This window comes from Drosophila busckii, chromosome 3L, assembly GCF_011750605.1.
Source record: "Drosophila busckii strain San Diego stock center, stock number 13000-0081.31 chromosome 3L, ASM1175060v1, whole genome shotgun sequence".
NCBI classification, from domain to species: Eukaryota; Metazoa; Arthropoda; class Insecta; order Diptera; family Drosophilidae; genus Drosophila; species Drosophila busckii.
The window spans coordinates 10,495,665-10,507,695 of NC_046606.1; the positions used below are offsets into that span (position 1 = coordinate 10,495,665).

The 12,031-nt window shown below is 34.8% G+C and overlaps 1 protein-coding gene across 1 annotated transcript; it reads left to right on the top strand.

Annotated features, from left to right (window-relative positions):
• Positions 1-10,732: 10,732 nt before the first annotated feature.
• LOC117134804 lies at positions 10,733-11,420 on the top strand. The gene is made up of 4 exons (XM_033293760.1): positions 10,733-10,831; positions 10,894-10,927; positions 10,979-11,034; positions 11,088-11,420. Exons 1-4 carry the CDS (start codon positions 10,784-10,786, stop codon positions 11,388-11,390), a joined length of 441 nt encoding a protein of 146 aa, XP_033149651.1. The 5' UTR covers positions 10,733-10,783; the 3' UTR covers positions 11,391-11,420.
• Positions 11,421-12,031: the final 611 nt, after the last annotated feature.

The window sequence follows — 12,031 nt, forward strand, 5'->3', positions numbered from 1 at the left end:
GATGGACAAGCGCTCACTTGCCAAGGCATTCATTGCCAATAAGTTTGCGAGATGCGCGCGATAAGCTTGTAGAGTAACTCAAATTTAAGAAAATTGCATTTTTGTTTCATACATAGCAGGTTTGAAATATTTATTTCTACTCAATACACATATCAATTATTATTATGTCATATTTTAATTGATTACTGCTGTCAATTCAATTAAATAGTTTAAAAATAGAATATATAAAACACAAATGAGTATGGCTTAGTTTTTAAAAATAGTGCAATTTCTTATTTGCATTTTATGCTTTTAATAAATATTGCATATAATTATTATACTGCAGTATTTGAATATAAATTGAGCAATATGCAATTTTTACATCATAAATTTTATTTTAGGGCTGTCCCTGTCATAAAAGCACTTATTTTATTTAATAAACAAAAATTATAAATTATGCTGCTTTGTTTTCTTATTTATTAGATATTTAGAAATTTAATTTTTGCCAGCACTTTAAATATTCTAGTTTATTTTAATAAATTTACTTTTCTCCAATCTGAATTTTACTTTGATATAACGAAAACACGTATATCCAATCAGCTTACTATTCACATTTCATATATATTTAATTACTGCAACTCTTTTGGCCACCCTCGCTTGTCGATTGGTCTGCTTTGGCTTGCAGTTTTGGCTTTTATGCGGCGCTGGCCATGTTGACAGTCGAGTGAAAAATGCAACTCGCCCGCTGGCAACGCATTGACTTGAGACGTTTGAAGATGAAGATGGAGACGACGACGATGATGATGACGCTGATGACGATGATGGGCATGACGTTACGTTTAACAGAGTCAGCAAAGTTGGAGGCATGGACTATGTTGGTTGCTGCTTGCACCATTAGCGAGCAATTGCGCATAAAAGTCACGAGACAGTAACTGACAGCACTTGGCTACTTGTGAATGTACTGAGCGGGGATTGAGGGGGGGCCAATATTAAATAATGTTGTAAAAATGCAATACAATCCACTGCTGGCTACGGATAAATAAATAAATAAAATGAAATTAAGTTTCGACTTTTCGTGTGCAGCGACATTTTTCTGTCTCTTTGTGCACTGACATTCGATTTCTAAGCAATTCAATGCAGACCCCAAGGGGTGGTGGGGCTGGGGAGGCCAAAGCACAAAGGTGAAATGTGCTCATGCTGATGACGTTGACGCCAATTGACGCCACAGTCATAAAAAATCGCAGCTCATTTGAGCGCTTTTTCCTTTGATTTGTTGCTGCTCAATCGCGTGTTGCTTTTGCGTTTGTGTCGTTTGCTTTTGTGCCAAGCCATTGTATCGAGTTAATTTATTGATGACAGACGTGCGATAAAAACCAAAAATGTGAATTGTCATTAGAACTCATAAACTTGATTGACAGCCGCTAAGTCAAATACCAAAATGGATAACGATTAAATGATGATAGTGCTGCTCAGGTGTATTGAACTCAGTTGGAGTTCAAAGTAATTAAAGTAACTTATTTGAAAGATTAGCTAAGGAATATATACAACAGATCTAGTAAGTATATAGAATAAAATTTATAGCTTGTTGGGGGTAAGATTTTCCATACATAGTTGTCATATTTGTTTTCATATAAAACTGTTGCAACAAATTCCTTTTGTATCTTCATCCCATCCAAATGAAATTAAGTGAAACCTTTTAAACATTTTCTATGAATTGTTTATCTTTGGATTGATCATAAATTTACTAATAAACCGACTATTAGTATAAAAATTATTAAAATATATATGAGAGCAATATCCTCTTTCATTTAACGCAGTCTGAAAAAAAAACATTACAACAAATTAAAATTTTAAGCTGCTTGTAAACTTGTTGGGCTATTTTTCTTGTTTCAACTTCATATGTTCTTGTTCCTAAGTAAGCCCATAAAAAGATGCTGTGACCACCTTTCGTCCATTGTCCCTTTCCCAGCCATAAAATGAATTTGCATAACAACTCAATTAAAGAGATTTTAAAGAAATATACAGCGCATAAAATGCCACACAAATTCAACAGATTTTCCGCCTTAAGAAACAAGTTTAACGGCTGCTGGCTGAGAAAATTGCGCTGAGATCATAAAAATTTCCACACCATATATGACCGTTGGTCATAAATATTCAAATTTTGTTCTTTTTTTCACAGCTTACAGCATCCAAAGCGCTGCATCAATCATAGAAACAAGCTCATTAAAAATCATAAATAGATATTTGGTTACATGTATTATCCTTTTTTGGGGCACATCCTGCGCTGACCACGATTTGCATATAAAAAACATTTAAACGCAACAAATTGCATGTAAATTGTTTTTCGCTCTCGCTCGCTCTGTCTCGCTCGCTCACTCGCCACTAATTATGCTCATTCAGAAGTGTTGACATAAATCTCCGAAAATACGTAGTGGCCACAGGACTAGCCCGTTTGAGGGGTGTTGTGGACCAGTGTGTCCTGCCTATAAATTTCAAATTATTTTCGGCAGCCTATGAGCGAGCTGAGCGCATTCCCAGAGCCATTGTCAGCGGCTTGTCCTAACAACGTGTTAATGTCGTCCCGGTCTAACCCTTTTTCGCTATATTTTCGTCCTTTGGCGCGTCCTCGTCAGGCGCTTGACACTAATGTGCCGCATTACAAACTGTTGAGCAATTTAATTTAATGTACACTCGTAGGTTTCAATTTTTTCTAGACTCAAGATTTATTTAAATTTCGCCGGCAAGCTGGGGTTAAAGCATTTGCGTTCAAAATTTATTACCTTTGAATTTGAATTCTTTTCTGCGGTTTTCTGTATTATTTTTGGTTCATTAAATATAATTTCATGCTTGAGTTTTGATTTAATTAAGTTGCATTAACAAAAACTCAATTGCTCTTGAGTTTAATGAGTTGGAAAAATGTTGCAACTTGAAATTTTAGCAAATTAAACTATAGCTATATATATAGCTACTCTTTAAGTTTAGTTGCTGCATTAATTAATAACAATTAGACACACTTGCCAAATATCTTACGCTCTAGCGAGCTCAGTCAAGCATAAGACGTGACTCTAGTGAAAAAACTAATTACTGAACCCACACATAGGAACCGTTCAGCGAATCCTTTCTGCTTATGTCGCTAGCTAATCACAAAAACGTGACGTCATTCGCCACGCCTTTATTATGATTTTTATTAATGATACTACATATGCATATAGCGAGGCTATATTACGGATTAAAGTAGCTGAAAATGAAAACCAATTTGTCTGCTAGACAAAGTGCGAATGTCGCTTCTTGTGTTTTAATCCGCGCGTTTAATTGAAAGTCGCTTTTGGGTTAATGCTGCGGGTAGCCAAGTCAGTCAGTCAGTCAGCCAGTGGTGGGTTAAAGCAACTGACACATTGTCAAATCTTATAGATATTAATGATGTTTAGACATACAACCGCAATACGCAACAATTAATTATGATTTTTATTCTCAACTTTTGCGTGACTTTTGCCTTTCGGTGGTTGCAGCGCCGACACGATGGGGTTAAGCCTTGGGTTTAAGTTTAATCAGCTGCCCGCATAAAAATGTTATATTTTTTAAGTGTAACAATTTTATTTTTTTATTAATTATAATTATAAGGCCTTAGGGGAGAGAAGGTGAGTGCGCTCATTGGCAGACTTATTAAAGCATTGAGTAGGGTTTGAAATATTCAGGGAATTTGTTTTACAGTTCTTTTGATAAACTATAAATTAACTAAAGTATACTTTAATATTTTTTTAAATAGATTAATTTTAAATATTTTTTTGTTATTTGTTAAATAAATAGTCAGTTAAATGGAGCTTTATGACATGAGTATACAGGGGGAGATAATTAACAACAAAATAAAAATGTTGATACATTTAATGTTGCTACTGCATTTTTACACATTAATTTATTAATCTAGGATTTGCATAAATCTTAGTTCTATTTTACTTATTGCTGTAGATTTACATATATAATATAATATATTATATATACATATAAAAGAATCATATACGAGATAAGAATGACATAACAGAGAGAAAGAGAGAATATATATTAAGACGAGCTTAGAAAAAATGCAACCAACTTGGGTAATATATATAACAATATTATATTATTCACATATAATATACTTTCACATTGAAACAATATTTCAATAAGCTACTTGTACCTACAAACTTTTCTTTTTTATGCGCTGCTTGCTCCCTTGACTTTTTTCCAAGACAACCCGCTGGCTTTGCCCACATAAGTCAACGCTTATCAGCTAGAAATCGCTAATAATTCATAGAGCTGACATAAGTAATGCGCGTTGCTTTATCAATGGCAATTTTTTTCGACTTTCTTGTGCTCTTAGCACTTTGCTAACTTTTTAGCAATTTACAAAATATGGCATAATTCGAAAGCTCAACGGGGCAGAACTTGTCGTTCATATTATTGCCCACTTATTGACTTAATGTGCTGGCAGATAAGAAAGTAAAAATACTTTAGTTTGCTGTTGTAGCAACTGTACGCGCTTAAGTCAAAAGTCAGCCAATTAAAAATGTCAAAGGTTGCGCGACATCAACAAGATCATTAATAAGGATTTTTGCTTTGAGAGTCTATTGCGTTGTTTCTTTTATTTCCCACGTGTGTGCGAGAAAAAAAACATAAAAACTGCTCGCAGGCAATGCAAATATTTATACAAGTTACTTTTGTTTCTATTTCTGTGTCTTCAAATGTCAGCGCCGGCACAAAAGGGTTAATGAGTGCAGCAGCTACTACTTAAACGTCTGATTAATGATCTGCTCTCAGCTCTAAGCCAACACACAGCCACACACACGAAAAATGTTTAAAAACTTTGCATAAAATCATTAATTAAACACAGTCAAAGGATCAGGCCAGCGAAAAATCTTTACAATATGCAAATTTATGCCTCAGTCAAGCTGCTTCCCAACACCTAAAAAAATATCACACACAAATTTCCAATTATAAATTCATTGAAATGACATTTAGCTGCGCTCAGGGGTTAAACAAAAAAAATATTGTAGTTAAAATTAATGTTTGTTTGCAGTTTTTTAAGCTTTGACTGTATGCAAATCTCGCAGCTCGCAGCTCCCAGCTCCACACTCAATTAACTTTGTTGTCAATCAAATGCAAATATTGTGGTTCCTCACCAAATGCACAATTTGTTGCAGCCGGTTGTGGCTCATTAGAATTGCTCAATTATTCCATCAATATGCGCACTGCTGTTAATCGAATTTGCAGTTACCTTTTTTTTTTGCTGTTGCCTCACTGTGCCGTGGCGTAAAAATTCATGCATATTTTAGTGGCCAATTTTTGGGCATGCTCAGTTTTCAAACCCTTTCGTTGAAAAGAAAGCAATAGGCCAATGGCAAAGCGATTTGCATGGGAGAATATAGCTAGCGTGACTGTTAGCGAAAGCACAAAGTTATGGGTTAAGTTTTAGGATTTAAATTAATTGCTTATGCAGCATGGGCGTAGCTAGGAAGGGGTAAGAAGTAAAGCTGCTATGCACTATATGAATTAAACTAAGTTAAAAATTCTGCAAAATTATAATAAATATACTTCTGAATACAAAAACTTATTTATCTTACATACAATTTTAAATATATTTAGTTATATAAACTCCTTAGAAAAATAAATAGATATATAGGCAGACAGTTGTGACAGAGAGCAGCTGCCCACTCCCTTGAGTACATGATCAAATTTAATTAAAAAAATTTAATTGTAATAAATACTTTTCATACTTCTGAATTCAGCAGCTTACATAAAATTATAAATAATGTAAATAAACATAAATCAGCCTGAAGGCCTTTGTTGCTCTGGATATACCAGTTTCATAGAATTTAATTCTAGGCTACAATTAAAATAAATAAATAAATAAATTATATAAATTCCATAAATAAATTAATTGCTTCAAAATAAAATAAATTATTTAGAAATATATATATAGATATAAAGGCAAACAGTTGTGGAAGAGAGCAGCTTCCCTCTTCCAAGAGTAGTTAATACAAATTAAATTAAAAAGTCTGCAAAATTATAATAAATACTTACCATATTTAAAGAATATAGCATTGTAATAAACTAAGCTTATTTAACAAATAAATAATTTCAACCAATTTATAAGTATTTATTATTATTATTTAATAGCTAAAGCTATAGCTGCTGAACCTTTTGGCATTTGTCATTTAATTTAAATGGTTTGTATGAAAATCAAACAAAACATTCGAAATTCACAACAATGTATAACAAGCTTTAAACAGCCATTAAGCAAATCGAACAACAAACAGCTCAGCAACAAGCAACTGCAACAACAAAAGCAACAAACAATGTTCTCATCGCCTGGGAGTTGCCCCGTTTCACACTTTTGCTTGCAACAGCGAATGATCAATCAAAATCTGAATTTTAATGTTATGCGGTGCATGAAACCAAACAGGAACCAACAAAAAAGGGAAATAAGCATATCCTGGCAAGCAAAACGCAAAACAAAACACAACCAAAAAAACATGCATAAGAATTTTTCTATGTGTGTGAGCAGACAAAAGGGTGCGCTGGCATTTTTCTAACCCTTGCCAAAATATTTGGAAAATTAAAAAAAAGCAAAGTCAAATGCAAGAGTAAAAAAAACGAAGCAGTAGCTGACAGCGTAAAATAGTAAAAATTGTAGAAAATCCTATTAAGTGCTGCCTGGCGTCTGTTGCTGAAGCTTTGCTTTATTTTTGAATATATCAATTTTTTTTTCAAATCACACCACAGTCGAGTGTGAGTTACCCACATGGCGCTGACACTTGGTTTGGGGTTGGAGCTCGCCCCACTCGACAGCAGCTTTAAGTGTCTAATTTAAATGCATGCGCTTTTAACAGTTGTAGACAGAGATTGATGATTGTTTGCTTTTTTGTTGGCAATTATAATTGCTTACAAATTTTTGTAAATTTAGTTTATGCTTGGGCTAAGCGCATCAAAAGGCGCTCGCTCATTAAAAAGCAAAACCTCAGTCGCAGTCGCAGCCGCAGGTGCAGAGTTTCCCACCACCCGCTTGAAACTCCTTCACATATGATGATATAATAAATGACCCACACACACACGCACACACACATGAGAGATGTCATCTACTCTATATTGAGGCCATAAATTTATGAGCTCTAACAAATCAAGTTAGCCATGCTCACTTAACAAAACAAAAGGCCAAAAACTTGCGCTGTGTATAAAATTTAAAGCATTTATCGTAAATTTTGATCGCTAACGCTATAAAAATTGATAACAAACAACAATTGTGGGGAGCCCCCAGTACCAGCTCAGGTCAGTAGCCTGGACAATGGACAACCCTTAAGCACACATCCTGTTTGATACACAGACAATGCTTTGGCTTGATTAGGAAGTGGAAAACAATAAAAGGCTGCCCACATTAGAAAGGCGACACTCTCGACTCGAACGGATGTCATTAGGCCTATTTAAAGTAGTTTTGGCCGCAGGCAAATTCGCAGGCAAGTCCAGCGCCGGAAATCGTAAACACCAAAACCTAAAAACACAATCCCTGCCACTCTGTTGCTGTTGCAACAGCTAATTTATCAGGCTGACATTCGTTGCGCCTCTCGCGGGGTCAGCAGCTCTTGTCACTCTAATCGTGGATGCGCCTAAATAAATATGTCAAAATCAATTTCTATTTGCCGCCGCCGCCAACGCTCGATACTCAATGCCGCCGCACTTTCAATTAGTGCCACTCAATTGAGTTTTTAAAATGCCATTTTTGGCTCTTATGCCGCCACACACAAATGTGTAGTAGCTTCAATTCGTTACGCTTCAGCGCAAGGCTCCTACCCGAAAAATATTTGCAACAAATGGGCAGCATTTAGTTTAGAGGCGCAACCAAAGGGGTTTTGATACTAAAAGGGAGGTTGCCAATTTTTCACAGGTAATACGCATATATCAAAGATAGAGCGAGCGTAGCATTTTGATTTTCAATTTAGACATGATGGGGTGTAAAAATTAAAGTATGCTAGAGTTAGATGTATAAGCTAAATAAAGAAAAGTTACGTATATAGTTATAGCTAGTTATATATATATATATATATGAAGCGAAAGCGAACGAAGGACGACGAAGGACCAAGTGGAGGAGAACCTATCCACACTTGCGGTTGAAAATTGGAGAAGGCGCGCTCAAAGCAGAGGCGCCTGGAGGGAGTTTTTGAGGTCGCGCCGTAACCGGCAATAACGCGGTTGGTTATGGTCCCACCAAATAAGTAAGTTATATATCCATACATATATATATATATTTTAGCATTAGCGTAAGTCGAATTATTACTATTATTTTATATTTAAGGCTTATTGAGTTTTTATATTATTTAACATATTTATTTAAGTAAAAATTATACAAGAACATTTTAATATTGTTTTATATTTTTTATGTCAAATTTATTTATAACTTTTAACATATTGTCCATTTTTTTCAGCCAATAATTTTATACCAATATATAAAATAATCATAAATGTATATTTTGCTTTTAATTGTAATATTGCTAGATTTTGGTCTATTCCAACTTCTTATTTTTAAGTTTTGAGCTCACTCTTAGTATAACTACCCAATTCATTTTAAGTTCTTCGCGTTAATCATTTCCTTTACGAACATTAAAATCTCAAGCAATATTATGAGCCATAACAAATGCTTTAAGGGTAAACTAAAAGAGCGTTAAATCCCTCAAGTTGCTAACAGAAATTCCCTAGAGCTTGACTCACTTTTTCTGCCTCTGCAGCTGCAAAATATTCTCACCATATAGCAACCAATAATATTTTGCTATTTTTATGGGTTTATGTTATTAATTGCTGCAAATTTACGGCAAATTTTGTGCAGCCCTCGAATCAATCAAAAATTGTGCATGTCAAACATAAATCCCAATGTAAATCAAAACAATAAAAGGCATAAAAAACTATAAGAAACTGTAAAGAATGCAGCGCTGTCATAAATATTTTGAAAGACGCAACACACAAATAAAACCATAAAAAAACAGTGGTGAAATTCGTTAAAAAAATATACAATAATTAATTTGAATGCAATGCGATTTCACACAGTAAAAAAATTAAGCTAAAAAAAGCAACCCAAAAATGCATTTGGTGTTGAAATTTTCGAAAACAGGCAGAGGGGGTTGGGCTAAAGCCAATAAATGAGCCCAGAAATGAGCGGCGGTGCCTTTGAATGCAGTTTTGAAAACAGTTTAAATTTGATTTGGGTGCAGCACTTGGTAGTAAGTTAAGTATTGTGTACATTTTTTTGGAAGGGTTGGCAACCCTTTCGAGTGAAGCGCAACTGGGCAACGAAGCGTTGCGTCCAAGCACTAAATAAATCATTTCTCTTCGATTAATTCGCTTGCTGACATGTGGAGAGTGCACACAGACACACATGTGAGTGTGTGTGTGTGTGTTAGTGTGTGTGGCTCGGTTACGGATTTGTATATTTTTGGTAAAGGGGTTACGGGTTAGGGGTTATAAGCTTAAAGGGTGAGGACGACTAAACGGCCGCTACTCATGTCAAATTTTGGCTTTTTTTTTTCATTCGCTGCTCCGCATTGTAGTGGCATGGAAAATTGTTTTTTATGTGCGCAATCATAAGTTATAAATTAGTCGACTTTTCAAGCACTTTAAAGTTAAACTTCTTTATTCGATCGAAAAGGGGTATGTGTGTGGTTAGCTGCTATCTCTTTCTCGCTGCTGGCAATTCATTGACATCATTCCACATCATTGATTCCACTTTATTATGTTTATTTTAAATTGCACATTGTGCGTAACAATTGGCACTTATGTCGTATGCGCATTTTTAAGTGCATTGATTAATTTTTATTTTGATCGTTTTGAAATCAATATTGTTTGCAAATTTCTGTAAATACACCAAGGCTGGAAAGGACTGAGCAGTTGGTGTGTGTAATTTGTCGTTACTTGCAACGCCCAACGCAGTTGTTGCCACTTTGGAAGGTTTGAAAGGGTAGCGCAACTGCATTAAGGCAATAAGTTTCTTTTTTTTTCTTTTTGTGGAATTTATGTAGTGGAAATGTTTAAAAAGGATTGTACTTGAGAGTTGCGTGAGAAAACGAATCTTGGTGCTATTTTTGTTATTTTTTTGTCTCAGAATTTTAAATGCTTTATATCACTTTGTACAGAAAAATTTTAATGCATATTGCTGTCTTTACTTTTACATAAAAAAACGATTTATAAGCGATACTTATCTTTATTTTTTAGCTCAGCTGTGATTTTGTAACAGTTGGAATATTTATTTATTGTAGCTTGGAAATTTATTAGCAGCTGATTAGCTGATCAGCCTAATTAGCAAATTTAGAACTTTAAGCTTGTGTATAATATAAAATTTGATAATCAGTAGCAGTTAATTACAAGCAAACTTATTAAGAGTGAAACGACTTTGTTTAAAAATTTATCGAAAAGCGAACGTAAGGAAATAATCGATAATTATAAAAGTAGCAGCTGAGCAAAGCTCAATGCGCATTCGTGACTTGTTATGAATACTTTAAGAAATATTTTAATGCAGCACTTATTGATTACTAAAAAGTGTAGCATAAGTTAATTTATTTAATGATTTATGTAGTTAAAAATATGCTTAAAATATTCTCATACTTAGAATACTAACATATTGCATTTGAATGTTTATTTGAATATTAAATGCTTTAACGATTATTTTAGAGTAACTGCGACTGCCAGTGGTGAAAGCAATAAAGTGCTGCCCATTTGAAGTTATAAGCGACAAAAGTGTAACCCAGAGCGCAAAAGTAAATGCGAAAAATTTTCATATTGCTATAAAATGGATGAGATAAATGGTTATAAAATGGATGAGGAGCTTAGTCTTTTGGTAAATAAACAATAAGCAAGTGTAAATATGATTAAAATATTTATTTCTCATATTGCATGCAGGATGATCTGGACATAAGTGAACTAACTGATGCGGGTAAGACTTACCACGTGGCTTTGTTACTTAACTAACTTTTGTCTTTAACAGATCTAAGCATTAATTCAGTGCCAATCGAATCGTACAAGGATTTGTCCTACAACTGCGTAAGTTATAAGACATATTAAGCAATTAATTCATTAATAAGCATTGTAAACAGAAATATGTGCGCATAATGTTCAAACGTGCTGTGAAGCTGCCGAATAAGCCGCTGACTACAACAAATAATGGCTTCAAACGCAAACTGCGCCCGGAGGGCATTATCACTAGCATTATAGATGAAGATCAGATAGTGTTTGTGGTAAAGTTTCAGCAGCGCAAAATTCCGGAGCTCATCACTTTGGAGGAAATGAAGCTGCGTGCGCCGGACATTGTCAAGGAATATTTTCTAAGCAATGCGAGCATGACATTTGCTGATGATGAGGATGAGCTACAAAGTGTGAATTCATTTGCAAGCATGTAAACAAATGTAAACTATATGCAAATATATATAGATATGCATATTGGAAAGCAGAGTGCTAAGCATTATTTAAGTACAAAAGGTTTGTTAACTAATTGGCCATGAGATTATTCAGGCAACAAAAGCTTTGATGCTAACACATTTATATATAACATTATTTATAGATGAAGAGCGTTCAGCAATATCTTGGACAATAAGCAACAATAGAGCTAACACTCATTGTCTGTCCTTAGCTGGCTGCATATTTGTTGCCTTTATATAAAATAATTAACAACCCTTTACTCTAATTCATTGCCTTTGCTTAACCCTTTGGCTGATCGAGCCTAAACATTTAACAACTTAATCGAGTCACACACGCGCTGCCACCCAAGCCAAGTCACACACACACACACACTGAATGAACACACACACATGTGTGTATGTGTTGCTTTTATTATTATCAATTGCGTCACACGAGTTTGGCTCACGTTTGAACCCTAGCAAGATAATTTAATCAGCGCTACTTCAAGTGCGCGTAGGTAACGCTGTCCATGGCTATAAGAAAGGGAGCAAGAGCTGAACTGAGCTGAGCTGAGTTGAGCTGAGGCAGGCAGACAGTCGAGAGTCGCTGTGCCTTTCACTTCGGGGCAGAAATCAAAGCGTAA

Bases quoted from the DNA above. Each gene is read 5' to 3' on its own strand.
- LOC117134804 (XM_033293760.1), top strand. From the start codon at position 10,784: ATGGATGAGATAAATGGTTATAAAATGGATGAGGAGCTTAGTCTTTTG. The intron at 10,928-10,978 runs GTAAGACTTACC...TGTCTTTAACAG, and splicing joins AAGTGAACTAACTGATGCGG to ATCTAAGCATTAATTCAGTG. The intron at 11,035-11,087 runs GTAAGTTATAAG...CATTGTAAACAG, and splicing joins AGGATTTGTCCTACAACTGC to AAATATGTGCGCATAATGTT.